General features: G+C 36.7%; 1 protein-coding gene across 1 annotated transcript; it reads left to right on the top strand.

Annotated features, from left to right (window-relative positions):
- Nucleotides 1-749: 749 nt before the first annotated feature.
- grm6b (glutamate receptor, metabotropic 6b) lies at nt 750-20,516 on the top strand. The gene is made up of 11 exons (XM_065241240.2): nt 750-985; nt 2,842-3,463; nt 7,959-8,175; nt 8,283-8,418; nt 8,768-8,922; nt 9,666-9,806; nt 9,925-10,125; nt 13,242-13,381; nt 14,585-15,208; nt 15,640-15,951; nt 18,821-20,516. Exons 2-11 carry the CDS (start codon nt 2,897-2,899, stop codon nt 19,055-19,057), a joined length of 2,730 nt encoding a protein of 909 aa, XP_065097312.1. The 5' UTR covers nt 750-985; nt 2,842-2,896; the 3' UTR covers nt 19,058-20,516.
- The last annotated feature ends 51 nt before the right edge of the window (nt 20,517-20,567 follow it).

Here is a 20,567-nt window from a genome sequence, read left to right as displayed (position 1 = left end):
TAAATACATGATGTAGAACAAACCACATCTCATAACTCACAGCTGATTTATTTAAACAAAGCGTAGCCCACTAATACATTAATAAACACTTTACAAGCACCCAACCATGATCTCTGGGCAGGGAATACTTTGGCTTGCTTTAAAATTTGATATGGGTAACACATTTATTTTAATAATTCATTTATAATATAAAATAGATATCCACAGAACCGACCAAAAGTGAAGAGTCAATATGGGGGTGGAAAAGGCCAAGTGTGCCATATCTCTCTGCAGAATACACTCCAGTCCACTGATGGAATTATACAAGAACACACGTGACTTTGAATGTATCTAGATTACATGCAGTATATCTGTGAAAAACATAAAAAATTTATTTAAAAAAGAAAACAATATATGATAGATGAGACCATATGGGAATTGAATGCTTGACAGTCTAAGCTAGCAGAATATGCAACTATATTCAGCAGTGTTCACATAAAATAATATAGGGGTTCTTCTCAACTCGTCTCAAATGCATATGTCTGCTAATCCCAATCTGTGCCCACTAGTGCAGAACAGTGAAGAGGAAGACACAGACAGACAGACAGACAAAGTGAAAGTGAGAGAGAGAGAGAGAGAGAGAGAGAGAGAGAGAGAGAGAGAGAGAGAGAGAGAGAGAGAGAGAGAGAGAGAGAGAGAGAGAGAGAGAGCTTTTAAAGGATTTGACAGTGATTTGTAGAATCACAGTTGTGGATTGTGTGTGCTTTTTTACGTTCTCCCTGATTTTCTCCTGCATGATGCATCGTTCCGTCATCCGTCATTATCAATACTTTCTGCCTAATAAATGCCTCGTGTTAAGTGAATCTTCAGACTGTCGTTGCGTGTGAGGTAATTTTTTTAAGATGAGAGCTGAAGACTCCGCTGCTGTTGGTACCACAGACTATCGAGCTTTAAAAACATCAAACTTCAGCTCCAGATGGGCGCACACTGGCACCACCATCAACCGGTGAGATACTCATTTCATGTTTGTCACTGAAATGAAAGACGCTATTTAAATGTTACGTAAAACCATATGTAAACGTAGCGATAATATCGTAAAATAGTTCTCCTCGTGTTAAAAATGGAATGGTGTTGTGCACGATATGAAAAACTTCATCAAACGTGCGCGTGACATCTCGCGGGAATTTCTGCATGTATTCTAATTATAGCAGTTTTCCATTCACCTGTTGCTGAATATGTATCAGTTAATTAATTTGCATACAATATGAATGCATGCCTATACACGTCCTCAATTCTCAGATTTATGTGTTGACTGCACCCAGGGGAAACTGAGTTATATTAAGAACAGATACTTTGGATATCATATATTTTAGTTGTTGATAGTAGTTGAGTATCCATAACTAATGTAAAAGCACTTACAGGATTATACATTTGAATAATTAATTTGTAAATGAAAATTATGTAAAGGAATGAGCTTTGGTAAAACCCCCCAAAAAAGCTTTGATATACTATAGGTACAGTATATACTATGGATAATATAATGAACAAGTCATAGTCATACTATTTCCTAGACACTACCATGAAGGTAATATCAGGGCATTCTTTGAAGAATAATAGATTACAGTATTAACTACTATGACATATCAAATTACCTTTGTTTTACTTGATATGATTGTTACTGTCACAGTACCCTGTATGGTCACCGTGATTTCACCAAGTAAGATGTGATCCTAGATCAACATTTTTTGTTGATCCTGGATCAACTTTTTAATCAAAGATACCCCAACTTTCCCTTAACTCAAACCCTAACCCTTTTAAAACCTCAAATTAGTGTGAAATAATAGTTTGAGGGGTATTTGCCTGACCAAAGACCACCGGCAGAACCCGCTTAATCTCCTTCCGTTTCAATGTATATATATATATATATATATATATATATATATATATATATATATATATATATATATATATATATATATATATATATATATATATATATATATATATATATATATATATATATCTCCCAAGGGTTTTTTCCTCCTAGGACTTTTTTTTTACTTCCCCGGCTAAAATTCCGGGGTTTTTTTCTCCTAGGGGGTTTTTCAACCCGGGGAGGCAGCCTTTTTGGGCTTAACTTCTATACGTTACATTAGTAATATGTTTGCTTATAATGTTGATTTATAGCCGCAGCAAATTTAGCTGCTTGTGCTATCGTGTATTATGTTATGCTATCTGTCGATTTTCTGTGCTTTTCACTACATCTATTATGTAAAGCTGCTTTGATACAATTACCAAATTGTGAAAAGCGCTATATAAATAAAATTGAATTGAATTGAATTGAATTGAATTTTTTAAAAGCTCCTAACCCAATCCTATACCTAAATCTAACATACACACTAATCCTAATTCTGCAATCTGATTGGTTAATAAAAATGTTGATCCAGGACCAACATAGGGGGTTGATCCAGGATCACATCTTACTTGGTGAAAACACATTCATGGGTGCTATACTGGGATGTTTTTACCCATAAAGAGGTCAAAAATTGACATGTTGTCCTGTAGGTTAATTTAAACCAACATTTAGGTTTGTTCAGATTTTACGCAACCATGGGTTGAAACAACCCAACACTTTTTACTGTGCGTCTGTTCAACGATAATAAAATGAAGATAAAACCCATTGTTCTTCTGATCTTTTTATCAATTGGTAATTCAATTGGCACTCGTCTAGGTAAGTGTTTGATCCGTTTAGGCGTCTCGGTTTCTTCTAAGCATCTTTAATGCATTATCACACGCACTGGCTGTATAGAGAAACATTGCAAAGCAATGGCCACAGTTTTGTTTTATTATATTTTCCAATAGGAGACACAGGTAGAGAGGAAAGCTTCGTGCTGTTGCAGAAGGACAAGACGCTTGTATGGAAGACACTATGACACCACTGCACCTCACATCGCTGCTATGCCATCACAGAAATATCAGCAAGTCACCCGGACAACTCGTGAGCTTCTTGGTTAACATCCTGTGGATAGTGATGATTGGATTTATGGCACAATCCTGGTCGCTAACCTCTTCAGAAACTCAACCGCACTCCATAAAGATCGAGGGAGATATCACTCTCGGGGGCCTCTTTCCAATACATTCCAGGGGCCCGGCCGGTGTTGCTTGTGGGGAAATTAAAAAGGAGAAGGGGATCCATCGTATGGAGGCCATGTTGTATGCGTTGGACCAGATCAACAGTGACCCAGACCTGCTGCCTAATATCACCCTAGGTGCCAGGATACTAGACACGTGCTCCAGGGATACCTATGCGCTTGAGCAGTCCCTTACTTTTGTTCAAGCCCTCATCCAGAAAGACACCTCGGATGTTCGATGTTCCAATGGAGAGCCACCCATCATCCCAAAACCAGAGCGCGTGATAGGGGTCATCGGGGCTTCGGCCAGCTCAGTGTCCATAATGGTGGCTAATGTTCTTCGACTGTTTTCGGTAAGAGGCTGTTTTATGTACAACTCTCAAAGTCTGTTAAGTTTGTAAATTAAGTATGTGGTGTCCGTCACTGGATTTTCATATTTTTGTCAAAAGTTGCACACATGCATGTCATTTAATTTTAAATCCTATTAATCTTATTTTTAAATCATCTTTTGGCTTGCAAATCATAAACCAGAGCTCCATTCGATTTTAAATTTCCCTTCTGCCAGATTTTCACAATATTTTTTTTTTTTTATTTTAAATCATTTATGCTTTCTAGGACCTAAAGTCATTGCTGCAGGGTGTGTGGTTTAGTACACGTGTGCATGCTTATAACTTTACCCAGTAGTTATAAGCAATCATTTCAGTCATACACTGTAGCAGTTTCAGGTAAGATAAACAATTAACAAAGTAAATGTGACTCTTTATCAGAGCTCCGTTAGATTTCTATCAGTACATCATAGCTGGAATTTGTGTTTTTCCTAATCGTGTTTTGCTTTTGAAAATTCATTATTTTTAGTGTGCCACTCTCAAGGACATTAAATTGATTTATCCTTTGTATTTTTGAAATGTTGTTTTCCCCCAACATAGTCTGTTCAAGGTCAAAACGACTTAATAGGTTTTAGTGATCAACATTGTATATAGACATAGAACAAATAGTGTGAATGTGTGGTTTTTCATACAAGGCATGTTTCTGTATCCATATACAGGGTGTTTTTTTAAATTGTTATTAACATACGACACAAGATTGATGTATCTGACGTTTTTGAGGAGTCTCGACCCTTCTGCACTTTATATGTCTGCACTATGAATATGTCTGAAGAAAATCATGAAAGTCTTCGCTCTGTCTATATATTTTCATCTTCTTGGTGGTAGGTGAGGAAAGCAGATATTATCCACAGCATTACAGAGGATCTGCTCTCTATTTAAGCCCTCTCACCAGCTCAGAGTCCTGATGGAAAATCAAGCATGAGACCAGAGAGTCGCACTGTTATCAGCTACAGACAGATTCACTTCTGTGACTTGAGCTGGATGAGTGTGGGCCTTTAGCACACAGATCTACAGCAATAGATGTCAGTGGCGGCTCGTGACTGCTCTCCCGAGGGGCGCAAATTCAAAATATGTGTTCGTAGTGTCATGTGTGTTGCTCGTGTTTTCAAAATATGTGTTTGTTGCTTCATGTGAACCACGCGTCAAAACCGTTTATAGTAAAAGAGAAGCTCACATTCACAAAATACACGCAAGACACTCCCTTAACAGTAAATTCTGATTACGCATGAGATTATGCGAGTATCTGGCAAAGCGAGTGTCTCGTTTATCATAAACCCTTTAGACTTTTGACAAGACACGTGATGCACATAGGTTCACTCGACACGCCAAACACATATTTTGAAATTACATACCACACACTCATAACATACTATAACATCATATGATATGATTTTCATATAAGACCATAGACTGTAAAAAAAGATGGACGTAGTGTCCGTGACGTCAACCATAGGTTTCTGAAGATTGTTTTTGAAGCTTAAAGTAGGCGTTGCCTGCCGTCACCATCTTGGCCGCGCATACTGTGCGTCACTCGTTGATATCCGAAAACAGGTAAAGAGGCTGGACGTGGGTGAAGCTGAGGTGGCTGGTTGCTGAAGCCACGCCCCCCCCCAGCTCGACTCTAGTGACAACAGTGGCTATTTAACTGTCACTCAAGTGGCCACGCCCTTAATTAATCAGAACTTTAAGACTTAAAGGAATAGTTCATTTTCTTAAAAGAAAAATCCAGATAATTTACTCACCACCATGTCATCCAAAATGTTGATGTCTTTCTTTGTTCAGTCGAGAAGAAATTATGTTTTTTGAGGAAAACATTGCAGGATTTTTCTCATTTTAATGGACTTTAATAGAGCCCAACATTTAATACTTAACACTTAACAGTTTTTTTCAACGGAGTTTCAAAGGACTATAAACGATCCCAAACGAGGCATAAGGGTCTTATCTAGCGAAACGATTGTCATTTTTGACAATAAAAAATAAAAAATATGCACTTTTAAACCACAACTTCTAGATCCGGTCGTGATGCGTCAGCGTGACCCCACGCAATACGTCATGACGTCAAGAGGCCACAGAGGACGAACGCGAAACTCCGCCCCAGTGTTTACAAGTGTGTTGAACGAGGACCGTTCCTACGTTGTTGTATGTCAACTGATACTAATTAATGTCTTTGTGTCAGTTTATTGTTTACAATGGTCCGCAAATGTGCGTTTTATATATGTAACACGTGATCTCCCTACGTCACTACGCATTTACGTTAGGTCACGCTGGACGGGACCTAGACGAAAAGTTGTGGTTCTAATTTACTTAATATTTTTTTATGTAACATAATCTTTATAACCTTGGCTTTAAAAGCGACATTTTGACCCATACAATGTATTGTTGTCTATTGCTACAAATATACCCATTCAACTTAAAAGCATAGTTCACCCAAAAATGAAAATTCTCATATAATTTTCTCACTCCCATGTTGTTACAAACCTGTATAAATTTCTTTGTTCTGATGAAAACATAGGAAGATATTTGAGTAATGTTTATAACCAAATTGTTCATGAGCCCCATTCACTTCCATAGTATTCTTTTCTCCTACTATGGAAGTGATTGGAGTCATGATCAATTTGGTCACAAATATTCCTTAAATTATCTTCCTTCCTGTTCATCAGAACAAAGAAATGTACAGGTTTGTAACAACATGACAGTGAGAAAATGATGACAGAATTTTCATTTTTAGGTGAGCTATCCATTTAAGACTCCGGGTTCACATTTAGGATTACGTTTAGGATTACGTGAAATGTCATTCTTTTCTTTTAGAAAATCATTAATGAATCATAGAGCCCCTCTTTAGATGCTCAGTGAACATGATTAAAATAGTTGAAACACTTCTAGGAAACGTTTGCTGTGGCTGCTGCTAATGTTGACATGACTCATGTGTGAAAGGGCTTGAGGCTGTAATGCTTATGTTGCATAGCAACAAATTATTTGAGTAAAATCTTGTGTTTTATCATTTGTATATTTGCATTCGATTTTGTAATTGGAACTCTGCAAAATAAAGATCCAAACTGTCATAAATAGATCATAGTGCAACAGATTGTTATGTTGTATGATAGTGGTGGCTTGGATAAATCTGCCATAGTAAGTGAGCTTGGCAGAATTAAATATATTGTATGGCTTATAGCTGAGAAATGGCAACCTTGTCTCTTGATCTCTGTCTCTCCCCCTGTGCTTAACATAATTTGACTAAACCCCTCTCTAATCCTTCCAGATAATCTGTAAAAATGGTCCTCTGCCTCTTTTCTCTTTCTCCGTTCGGTGTCTACCTTTTCCTCCATGCGCGCTGGTTCTCTCTTTGAAGAACCTTTCATTAAGCCACACGAGCCGGGCAGACACATTAGTTGGCGCGCACAGCCCGGCCCAGTGACATCAGCTGGGTCATTAAGAAACTAGCACAGCAGTAAATTAATCTTCTCATCCTTTTTTCAAACAAATGCTTTTACAGTGGTAGCGCATACCATCTGTATTTCCCAAGGATTTTATCTGCTATAGCAAATATCCTAGCTAAAGCTGAAGTTGATGATCTGCTGCAGGAGACTTGGTATATTTAGGTTAGGAGATTGGCAATGACACATGTAATGACTTATGAGCTATAAATGTATAACACAAACTATGACAGTAAATTGTGTAAAATCTTCATGATGTTATCCCTTAAAGGGATAGTTCACCCAAAAATGAAAATAATGTCAATAATGACTCAACCTCATGTCGTTTCTGAACTTGTGAGGGTTAATTTTCGGAACCCAGTTTAAGATGTTTTATATTTAGTCTGAGAGCTTGTTGACCCTTCATTGAAAATCTATGTACAGTATACTTTCCATGTCCAGAAAGGTAATAAAAACATCATCAAAGTAGTCCATGTGACATCAGTGGGTCAGTTAGAATGTGTTGAAGCATCGAAAATACATTTTGGTCCAAAAATAACAAAAATTACGACTTTATTCAGCATTGTCTTCTCTTCCGTGTCTGTTGTGAAGCGCATGCGTGAGACTAAAGTCACGTGACTGCAGTGATGCGGATGACATGTTATCCTCAGACATGTTTGCAAAAGTTTTTTTCCAGTCTTACAGCGTGCATCTCCCTCAGACTGTAAACAAAGCCCGGGCGCACAAATAAAAACAGCTAGGGCACACCAGATAACACGTCGGCCGTGTCATACCTCATTTGCGTGACTGCATATATGGGCAGTACTGTTTCAAAAAGTACACCTTTCACCTAGAGAGTTCATATTAGTACATCCTAGGTACATATTTGTGTCAAATGTACATATTTGGCACTGGTGCATTTGCATTCATGTTTACATCAACACTTTTAGTTCTTTTTTAGGGAACAGAATGTCCATGTGACAGCCCATACAGTAAGTCCTGATGGTCACTGATCATCACTAATGTTTTCTGCGATCTCTATGTTGCAGATACCTCAGATCAGTTATGCTTCCACAGCACCTGAGCTTAGTGACAACAATCGCTATGATTTTTTCTCTCGAGTGGTGCCGCCCGATTCTTTCCAGGCTCAGGCGATGGTGGACATTGTCAAAGCCATGGGGTGGAACTATGTTTCCACTTTGGCATCGGAGGGAAACTACGGAGAGAGTGGTGTTGATGCTTTTATCCAGATATCAAGGGAAGCAGGTAGAGCAATTGAAGTCATTCATATTACAACTACATGTCTTGGGTTTTGTTACATTTTATACTAAGGTTGATATGGTTTAAGAAATTCTGACATTTGTTTCTTTTAGGAGGTCTTTGCATTGCACAATCCATTAAAATTCCCAGGGAGCCCAGACCAGGAGAGTTTGACAAGATCATCAAGAGGCTAATGGAGACATCTAATGCCAGAGGAGTTATTATCTTTGCCAATGAAGATGATATTAAGTAAGTAGCTTTGTGGGGGAAAATGATTGAAATTTAAAATAAGCTAAAGCAGGAGGTAAGAGTAAATATCAATTGCCCCACAATGGTAACTGTGATTTTTAGAGAGATTTGTGGTAAATTGAGTGGTTTCCTATTTGGTTTCATTTACATTTTGTAATTTGATCCCAGATAAACTGATGCTTATTAATTAAATTATTTCATCCGTCAGTTAAGTTTCAGGTGCTTAAAAAGTCAAGCACTGACTTTTAACTTGTTTTATTGATTTAAAAACCATAAGTGTATTGGGTTTGATTTTTTATCAGGTTCTTTAGAGGTGCTTAAGGTTTGTTTCTGTGTTCATTTATTGCAGACGTGTACTGGAAGCAGCAAAAAAATCCAATCTCACAGGTCACTTCTTATTTGTGGGCTCTGATAGTTGGGGAGCAAAGATTGCACCTATCCTAAACCAGGAGGACGTTGCAGAGGGTGCAGTCACCATACTGCCTAAGCGGGCATCCATTGAGGGTACCAAATATTATATTTATTGGTACAGACCAGTAAAAGATTTCAATGTAGGTCTGCCGTCATCTGAAAAATTAAATAATTTAAGATTTCTATGATAAACAAACATGACACCTTCATAATCATGACATGACACATGTCATGAACATGAAGGAGATTTTATGAGTATTTATGACAACTGTCATAACGTTTCAGATGTTTAATTACTATCTTAAAAGGAGCATTTCACCTGCAGAAACATTAATCTTTATTGAAAGTGTGTCATATTTGTAGTCGAAATGTTACATACATTTAGAATTTGGTGCCTATTTGACCAAGAAAAGGAGTGTTTGTAGTCTCACCCCCTCAACAAAGATATTGGACTTCCTTCTTTCAATGATGCAAAATTATGATTTTTACATCATTGAAAGAATGAAGTGCAACACTGAAATCTGTATTTCTCCTGTCTCAGCGGCAATTAAGGAAATGATGCACGACCTTTCAAAAACAATACTGGGGTTCTAACTATACAAAGCTTAATGCAAATGGGTGAAGTGTCCCTTTGAGCACATGTTCATTTTTACAGTGTACATAGACATTTATAATATACAACCAACTTCAATGTCATTATAAATGTACATATAAGATAAACACTTCACCTAATACCTGCCTGTAAATCTGGCTGTTGTTAAATAAAAATCCACAGACAGGGTTCAATGTTGACAAAGACAATGGTATTTGATATAAAATTCATATCTGTTTCTCAGGGTTTGACCAGTACTTTACCACAAGATCTTTAGAAAACAACAGGAGGAACATCTGGTTTGCTGAATTCTGGGAAGATGATTTTAAATGCAAACTCACAAGACCGGGGATCCGAACGAGCAGCGGGCTGAGGAAATGCACAGGTGAGAAAATAAATTTGGTTTTGACAACCTGACTTTCATTATCACATATGCACTTGTAATATGTTTAAGTATCAAGGGCTTTAAGCTGTAATGTGGTTTATTCTTGGTCTCCTATAAGGAGAAGAACGAATCAGCAGAGATTCTCCGTACGAGCAGGAAGGGAAGGTTCAGTTTGTGATTGACGCGGTTTATGCCATGGCCCATGCGATCCACAGCATGCACATGGACCTCTGCCTGGGTGCAATGGGCGTTTGTGATAAAATGGATCCTGTGGATGGGAGAATGCTGCTGAGGTACATCCGAGCTGTCAGTTTCAACGGTGAGCTTAATGTTTTTGCCTTGCCAAGGGCATAGCTGTCAGTAAACATCAAAAATTGGGAAAAGATAGAGACCTTGAGCAAATCAGAATTTGATGGAATGGGGTTTTTTTCATATAAGATGTCGTAACTTGACAGGAATTTGAAGGTTAAAATTTTTATTTCAGAGAAATGTGTTTTGATAGGTGGCACACATTTCTAAAAAGAGTTTCAAATAATATTTCTCCTCCTATATCTCAGACCTATTAAAGATCTCATTTGTTGATATACATTAAAATATAGATTTAAAGGGGACATATAAAGAAAATCTGACTTTTTCCATGTTTAAGTGCTATAATTGGGTCACCAGTGCTTTTATCAACCTAGACAATGTGAATAAGATTAACCCTGTAATTTAGTTTTGGTAAACCATTCTCTGCAAGCATGTGAAAAATAGGTCATTAAAATTTGGCTCCTCTTGTGATGTCATATTATAATACAGCCCTTAATCTGCACTATCCAACCACAACACTGCTATTTAGTGCAGAGATCAACTCATTTGCATTTTAAAGGACACACCCAAAACGGCGCATTTTTGCACACACCTACAAAGTGACAATTTTAACATGCTATAATAAATGATATATATGATATTTTAAGCTAAAACTTCACATATGTACTCTGGGGACACCAAAGAGTTATTTGACTTTTTTTAAAAATGTCCCCTTTAAAGAATTTAATGAGAAATGTTTGCATTCAAACTGAATTCTTGATTGTTGATCTTTTTTTAAACTCAGTGCTGTCAAAGCGAAACAACTGTGATATTAAAGAGACTGCATTTGTGATTTTCTTTACTATGGGATTTGCTTCAGCTGAACATAACACGTTTTAATCAAAGATTCAGCTATTGCTGTAAGACTGACAGGTGAAAATAGATGTTGATAGTTTCTGTGAGAGCAGAAAAGCCTACATAAAGCTGCTGTCTCTAGGAGGACTGAAGGGTCCCATGGGTTAGCGAGTAAGAGTACAGCGAGAGGAGGTCAGCACTCAATCCAAGCCTGAAGAGATCCACTAATGCACCATGCAGCAGTGTGCAACCTTGTTTTAACCACCCCACCACCTCTATCTTTCTTTATCCGTGACTTCATTTTTCCCTTGGGCAGCTTCTTCCAAAATAAGGCGCATTTTCCTTTCAGTTTTGTCTCTCAGTGAAATCCCTTTCTTTTCGTCCCTTTAAATCCTGGGAGATTTCTATGAAATGCATAGCTATTCAGTTTATGCACAGTGAATGTGCTATACGCTCTTATTCGGAAATCCTTTCTGCTTTAAGCGCCGAAGGGACTTTGAGTAAAACAAGCAGTTTGGAGACCTTGCCCCTCGTGAACGACAAGGAACTGAGGTCCCGTTTCTTAAATTCTGATTTACGTTGGTTTACTGAAGGGACCTGAGACGCATATTACTGTACCTTTGTTTACCCACTCGTCATCCTCGTAGAATTACAATGAAGAGAATTTTTCAATAGTAGCACCAACCTGAGATATGGGTTGAGTCACCTTCAAAGTAAAGTTTCCCATAGAGCTGGAGAAAATTCTCTTTTGGATTTGGCTTCTGATGTTTCTTTGAAAAACTATGGCAAATAAATGAACAAAGGTGTGCAGCAATCTTATGAAGAAATTTCAGAAACATGTACTGTATTGTTACACATAAATGCAATTTTATGCCCATGCATTGGACTGTTCGAATTTTATGATGCTATTTAAAGGAAAACACCACAGTTTTTCAATATATACTATGTTCTTACCTCAACTTAGACGAATTAATAAATACCTATCTTTTTTCAATGCGTCCACTTAATCTTTGTACAGCGCGTCGTGAATGTGTTAGCATTTAGCCTAGCCCCATTCATTCCTTAGGATCCAAACAGGGATGAATTTAGAATCCACCAAACACTTCCATGTTTTCCCTATTTAAAGACTGTTACACGAGTAGTTACACAAGTAAGTTTGGTGGCACAAAATAAAACATGGAGATTTTTTAAGAGGATAAAAAATGAGAACTATATTGTATGGCGGAAGAGCACTTAGTTTGCAGCACTTAGAGGCTAAATGCTAACACATTCACGACACGCTGTACAAAGATTAAGTGCACGCATTGAATAAAGATTATACCTCAAAGTTGAGGTAAGAACATAGTAAAATATTGAAAAAACGGTGGTGTTTTCCTTTTGCTATTGCATTAGCATTGCTTAAGGTTATGGGTTCGTTCTAGGGTTGTTGCGGTGACAGAATTTTCCCACCGGTTAATCAGCGCGTGACAAACCCGGTGATACCGGTTTCACCGGGTGGGAGGGGCTTATAAATGCACATACAGACGTGCGCATTTTACTTTCACTTTTGAATTAGATGCAACTGTTGTTAAAATGCAGTGCTTGCGTACGCTGTGTTAAATTGTGTATGAATTTGCATGCAATCGCGAGTGCAACAGCTGGTTTAAGTGCTTGAGTCAATGTGCACAGGAACTTCTGACAGAAACCCGCCAGTCCCAAGCAGAGCAACCGGCTATTCCTCCATTAAGCGCTGCTTGAATGATGGGTTTATTATTATTCTTAATGAAAAACACAACAACAAAACGATCTCACGTATATTTAACATCATATATGTATATTATAACAAAAACGAGTAAGCACGCGGCTTCTGCCATGATCGTCTGGTCAGTAAGCTCGCCGCAGTCTGACAGGAATAAATGAAATCTGACACCTGCTGCTCTGTGACGTGACGCGCGTTGAGCTCCGCTGAATTCAGGCAGCAGACACATTCAGTTGTTAGTGTGTTTGCTCTCTCTAATGAAACTAAATGATTTAATTACAAGAAAATATCAAAACAACGGTGAAAGACGGTGTCGCGGTGGGCAAGTGATCCAGCCGGTGAGAGGCTGAAGCACCGGTAATCACCGTTTCACCGACTATCGCAACAAGCCTAGTTCGTTCCCAGGGAAAACACATACTTATAAAAATTTATAATGCACTATAGGTCGCTTTGGATCAAATCATTTACCAAATACATAAATATAAATGTAAAATGAGTGCATTTGTAATAATAGCTAGAAAGGCTGACTGTAAAAAATTCTGTTTACTTTGAAGGCAGTGCTGGTACAGGTGTTATGTTTAATGAAAATGGTGACGCCCCAGGACGATACGATATCTTCCAATACCAGCTTTCCAATAGCACCAGCCCAGGATATAAGATCATCGGCCAGTGGACCAATCACCTACGACTCAATGTAAGCATCAATAAGGTGAAAATTGTATTTTTAAATATATTTCAAATTATACAAAAATAATTTAGCTTTAATAAAATAAAAGTTTGTGTTTACTTAACATGTGTGTACTATGTGAAATTATATATATATATATATATATATATATATATATATATATATATATATATATATATATATATATATATATATATATATATATATATATATATATATATATATATATATATATATATATACACATACATGTATCAATTTAAGAAAAAATTTATTTGTATCATTTTGTTTAATTTATATATAATATAAATAAAATATACAAATATATATATATATATATATATATATATATATATATATATATATATATATATATATATATATATATATATATATATATACACATGTAAATGTTTTATTTTTAAATGCATACATGAATTTGTGTGTATTTATATATACAGTATATATTTGTATGTGATTAATCGTTTGACTGCCTTAGTGTTTATAAATATTATTAAAGCATTTAAAAAAATTAAATTTGCCCTTCATATATTTCAGTCAAGAAATACATCACATACATTGAGGAAAAATTGTCTTTGTTGTCTATTATCTATTCTGCAAGCCTAATAGGTTTGAACAGAACGTCTTATAACATCCACTTATAAAAACACACAAAATTGCAATATATTTAAAGCATTATGCATAATATTATTTTATTTTACATCTATTAGTCTAATTGTATGGCAATTGTAAAAGTAAAAAAATTATTTGCTTGCCCCTGAAATACATTTTGAAATGTATGTTGGTAGATGAAGGTTAAAAGTAAATATATTTTCAAATTCATACATTTATTTCAATAAGCTAAACTTTCTACTAAATGTTTTTAGCATATATTTTACCTCCTAAGACCCGAGTTTGGTTTGTCTTTTTTTAAGATTTCCACCAGCTATTTTGGGTTTAGGAAGAACCAATAAATATAATAACAAAATATTTTTCTTAGAACATGAAGCACTGTGTTTGTCCATGTTTGTGTACAACAGGTTCCAGTTACACAGAATTAAGTATTATGGTGCAAACAATAAAAAAATGTCGGTCGCCAGGTCGTAGGTTAAAACATATACATGATTTTTTTTGCCATGATACAAGAACCGTAAAGGTTTAGGACATTTCTGAATCCTCTTTCTTTAAACGTTCATCTCTTTCTCTAAGGCTGAAGACATGCAGTGGTCAGGTGGGGAAAAACAAGTACCAGACTCAGTCTGCAGTTTCCCCTGTGAGTCTGGAGAGAGGAAAAGGATGGTAAAAGGCGTTCCTTGTTGCTGGCACTGTGAATTGTGTGACGGCTACCAATACCTCCTGGATGAGTTTAACTGTGACACCTGCCCCTTCGACATGAGACCCACCCCAAACCGCACCGGTTGCAGACCCACCCCCATCATCAAGCTGGAGTGGAGCTCTCCATGGGCCATTATACCCGTATTTCTTGCCGTGCTGGGAATCTTGGCTACATCCGGAGTTATTATCACCTTCATACGCTTCAATGACACCCCCATAGTCCGAGCGTCAGGCCGAGAGCTCAGCTATGTTCTCCTGACAGGCATTTTTCTCATTTATGTCATTACCTTCCTCATGATCGCCGAGCCGGGCACCGTGGTGTGTGGCTTTCGTAGACTGTTTTTAGGGCTGGGCATGTGCATCAGTTACGCAGCTATGCTCACCAAAACTAACCGAATATACAGAATCTTCGAGCAGGGAAAGAAATCGGTCACGCCGCCGAAATTTATCAGTCCCACGTCGCAGCTGATCATCACCTTCATTCTGATCTCAGTACAGGTTGGTAGCTTGTATTCCAAATATAAAAGGGGTAGTAGTCATTCAATTTGGTAATACATTTAAATAGGTATCATTATTTATGACCCTGTCACATTGAAATTTGAGTCAATATTAAAGATGAAAAGTTTTAAATGATCAGTTTGGGTAACCACTATATCTTATATAGCTGTGTGAAACCTCTCAGTCCACTGTGTCTCCAAAACACATTTCTGCACAGAAACATTTTACCATTGAATAATTTAAGAAGGACACAAGATTTTGAATGTACCAACTCTCTTCTCTTTATAGTGTCTTTTGGTAATATTCAGCATGATGGTCTCCTTTCCAAGAAAATGTCCATATACTGTTTGTTTTTAATTGATCTAGCAATAGTTTGATGGTTACACATTGAAATTGTATGAAAATGATTTCCTGAATTTTTCTTCTCACAGGTCCTGGGAATTTTCATTTGGTTTATAATTGTTCCTCCTCACACTAATATCGACTTCGATGAGCTGCGGCCCCCCAACCCTGAGTTTGCACGGGGGATCCTGAAATGTGATATCTCAGATCTCTCTCTGATTGGCTGTCTGAGCTACAGTATGGCACTGATGGTTACGTGTACAGTTTATGCCATCAAGAGCAGAGGGGTTCCTGAGACCTTCAATGAGGCCAAACCTATCGGCTTTACCATGTACACCACATGCATCATCTGGTTGGCCTTCGTTCCCATATTCTTTGGCACGTCACAATCCACAGAAAAGGTAAATTGGTATTTATATATATATATATATATATATATATATATATATATATATATATATATATACACATTTATTATTTTCAACATAGCATTGGGTCAAAAAGGGACGAGGCCAGCCCGTTGGGTCGTGATTTAACCTATGCTGGGTTGTTTCAACTTAAAATTTTGGCTTGTTTTAACTGAGGGGCCACCCTCCGATCTCTCTGATAAAGCCAATACGGAAGTGACTTAAACTGCAATTCATCGACTGGCCCCTTAGGGCTGGCTCCAAATGGGATTCAATTCCTTTAAACCCACATGTTAAAAAGCCCAAATTCACATCATGAAATATTATGTTTACAGCCTGGTACAATTTTTTTCTATATAGAAATATGTAAGGGGGGTGATTTTTTTTGTAACTCATCAAGTTATATTAAGCCTTAAAGTTCTGTATAATTAAGGGCGTGGCCACTTGAGTGACGGTTGCCACTGCTGTCTCTAGACAGCAACCAGCCACCTCAGCTTCACCCAGGTCCCGCCTCTTTACCCATTTTCGGATATCCGCGAGTAGTGTGGGGGTAACGCATTACAAGAAACGTGCATTACGTAAAAATATTACTTTTCTGAAGTAATGAGTAAAGTAAAGAATTACTTTCTAAATGTACAAATTAATATTTGAGTTACTTTTTTAAAAAAGTAATGCGAGTTACTTTTCAGTTTAATAAATTTGATTTAAAAAAACAATAATGTACTGAATTAAACTGAACGTAGTCACGTAAAATTATGCACTTTATGCGTGCCCGCCATCTGCGGGAACAGTTTGAGTCAGAAACGTAGATGGCAGGTCAGAGCTCGACATTTTTGCAATGAAAATATGCAATTTTTGAATGCAGAACTTCTTAGTCATAAAAAACACCTGCAAGGCCTGAAAGATCAAGCCTCAGCCACGTAAGAAAAAGTAACACAAAAGTAACGCAATTAGTTACTTTTTTGGGGAGTAACTTAATATTGTAATGCATTACTTTTAAAAGTAACTTTCCCTAACACTGTCCACGAGTGATGCGCAGTGACACGCAACCAAGATAAAAGCACGTGCCAAATGCATATAAATCCAAACATTTGGCTATTTTTTTAATTACAGTGAAAAAAAGCGATGAGCCCAGCCGTTGGGTTAAATTAACCCAGAAAATGTTTCTATTTGACCCAACAATGGGTTGCCTGCACCGCCTACTATTGGCTTTAAAAAGCTCTTCACAAACCTGTGGGTGACGTCACGGACACTACGTTCATATTTTTTACAGTCTATGGTTTTAACCCATTGTTGGGACAAATATAAACATTTTCTGGGTTAATTTAACCCAATGGCTGGGCTCGTCCATTTTTTTTCACTATAATTGAAAAAAATAGCCAAATGTTTGGATTTATATGCATTTGGCACGTGCTTTTATCCAAAGTGACTTACAGTGCATTCAAGCTTTACAGTTGCAAACACAATTCTTATCCACTGAGCACATATACAGGATTTATGCATACAGTATTTTTTAACAAGATAGTATCTCTCAGATAATAACAGGTTAATGTAATTATTATGAGTCAAACATCTTTTTTGGGATTTAAAGGGATAGTTCACCCAAAAATGAAAATTCTGTCATCATTTACTTACCCTCATGTTGTTACAAACCTGTGCAAATTTCTTTATTGTGATGACACAAAGGAAGATATTTTGAGAAATGTTTGTAACAAGCCATTTGTGGACCCCATTTACTTCCATAGTATTATTTTTTTTTACTATGGAAGTGAATGGGGTCTACATATGATTTGGTTACAAACATTTCAAAATACACTCAAATTATCTTCATTTGTGATCAGCAGAACAAAGAAATTTATGCGGGTTTGTAACAACATGAGAGTGAGTAAATGATGACAGAATGGTTGAACTATCCCTTTAACCTTACTGTCCGAATGCTTTCCTCACTTTATGCATTTATTCATTTTCTATTCATCCAGTGGGGGATGGTTTTGCTTACAAAGCAGAGCGATTTAAAAATGGAAAGTAAACTCTGACTAATAGAGAGGTCTTTTAGTGGCCGGTCATCCGTGAAGCTCTTGCCCCTCAGGTGCTCTTCAAGTATTTTCAATTCTTCGAAATGAAAAGAAAAGCAAGACATGGAGGAGAAAGAGACATATACTGCAGCACAGCAGCATGCCAAAATATTATGCATTTATTAAGTTAAAAGCTTTTTTTAACCTCTGGGCAAATGATTATGTTTTTAAAAATATGACATAATTATTTTAACAAAGTGCCATGCACTATTGATTTGATTTATTATGTAACAATTTTGTAGGCATTTAAGTTGTGTATTCTACAAGACCTCGAGCAGTTTTATTTTCTTACCATCATATGATCTCATAAAATGTCAAAGGTCTCCATTGGCTATTATGGGGTTATACTGTATATTTAAAAATAACTCTTTTGTGCATGTTGGCCTGTTGTCATAAAAGAATGAGTGACCAAATGCATGAATCACATATAGCCACGTCAGGGTTTATTCTACTGGCTCTCATGAAAACATAACAAAATTATCATGGAATTACACGGCTGACCTGGAATCAGCCTTATTTTAGGTAAAGCAAAAAACCTTTATGAAAACTTAATAATGTATATACTATAGACAGAATAAATTATATAAATCAAGTGATAATTCACAGTGCTTTGCTCCAGGAAATAAAGTGATCTTAATCCTCATGATGATCAACAGTGTACATGTTATGTAGAGTGATATCTAAGCATTAAAAGTCTGACGGCTGATCTACACCATATGTGACCTCAGTCGTGGATAAGGCCAGGCTAAAATATTCCCTCTTAATCTTTTTTTTTCGTCCTGAACCAGATGTTCATTCAGACCACCACGCTGACCGTGTCTATGAGCCTAAGCGCCACCGTATCCCTGGGCATGCTGTACATTCCCAAAGTCTACGTGATCATCTTCCACCCAGAGCAGAACGTTCAGAAGCGCAAGCGTAGCTTCAGGGCCGTGGCACAGGCGGCTGCCGTCACATCTCGTCTCTCACAGAGATTTAATGATAAGCAGAATGGGGAAACCAAAAGTGAGGCAGAAAAATCCTAATAAATGCCACAAAGGTAAAGAGCTTCATGTGTTGCATTTAATGCTGTACTTCCTGGTAAAACAGGCTAAGGAGCTTCAAGGAAACCTCAAATGGACAAGAGTTACTAAAATGTGGTAGTTGTTGTAACATTAACAGCAGCACCGGTGATTTGGAGGAGAGTCATGAAGAAATAATGAATGCTTTGTACATTATGTACAGAACTTACAGGAGCAATGGATCTTTATGATGTGCAAGTCTTGCATCAGCTTTGAGACTGTAATGTATTTGTCCCCTTTTATATTTCCCCTGTCAGCACTGCATTGCCACCAAGTTCGTCTGAAGAATGTCTAAAATGAGTCTCTTTGGAAAAAGAAACAAGTCTGTCTGAAAATGTGTCTGAAGAGTACACATGTACATGAAATCAGACACGACTTTGCAGTATTGTAGCAGATCAAATGGTCCTGGCATCGAAAATCGAGTCCAAATACACTGAGGTTCCTTGAAATTTTTGCTGTGAAAATGTGCCATAACTATATGTTTCAGAAGAATAAATGTATTTAAGTGGTTTGTGTGCGATCCTCAGAAGGGCAATATTTAGTAGTCTTAACCATATTTATATAGATGACAATCTGTAATGACATGTTTAGATCTTTACATGTTTGCTTGTTTTTTAAGAAATAATATTTATTTTGAAAGATGCACTGTATATGGTATATAGGTATAGACACATTTTAGAAGATTGATTCAGTGAAAATTATGATAATCTATTTGATTTCAATGATGACAGTTGCTTGACATTCAAATAATTTTTCTTTCAAATGCAAGTGGCATTCAGAGTTTCACTCATGATTTACATCGGTAAAAAGATGTTCAGTTTATCTACTTATTGTTTGACTTATTGGTCAAATATCAATTTAGAGCACAATTCAAAGCATTTTGAATACATTTTGTATTTGTAGTATTATTTTCAAATGTTGTCAATATTAAATAATAACAATTTTGTCTTGGAAATTGTATTGATTGAATGCATGTTAAAAAAATGTTAAATAAAAAATATGAAATAAAAACCTCCACTTTGGCTCGGTAGCACTCATAGTATGATACCATCCGGAATTATCATATTATTCTCTATTAAATATTTCTGTTGTATAGTATCCTGTGCATACTATGTACATTTTGTTTATGCATGTAAAATCTGAGTGACCTACTACATTTGAGCATTATAATAGAGCATTAGCACAAAGCAATGTGCTCAACTTGGCAAAAAAAAAACAGAAGAAATGTAAGCTGTGATTTTAAAAATTGTATATTTGACTCATGTCAAATGCTATGTTTTTAAGAAACTGCTAACTTGATGCAACTTGATAAAGTAATAAAGTAAAAACACTGCAGTTCCGTTACTCTTTAAAACGTTGCCTTATCAACAACGTTTATATACTATTAAAAAAATAGAATGCAGTATATAGCAACATACAATGTATACTATTCAGAAAGCATTCGACATTATTCAGTACGCCACTTTGCAGTTAT

The sequence above is a fragment of the Paramisgurnus dabryanus genome, chromosome 14, assembly GCF_030506205.2.
Source record: "Paramisgurnus dabryanus chromosome 14, PD_genome_1.1, whole genome shotgun sequence".
Taxonomy (NCBI): Eukaryota; Metazoa; Chordata; class Actinopteri; order Cypriniformes; family Cobitidae; genus Paramisgurnus; species Paramisgurnus dabryanus.
The sequence above is the reverse complement of the archived record's forward strand: the minus strand, read 5'-3'. Positions and strand labels throughout refer to the sequence as shown.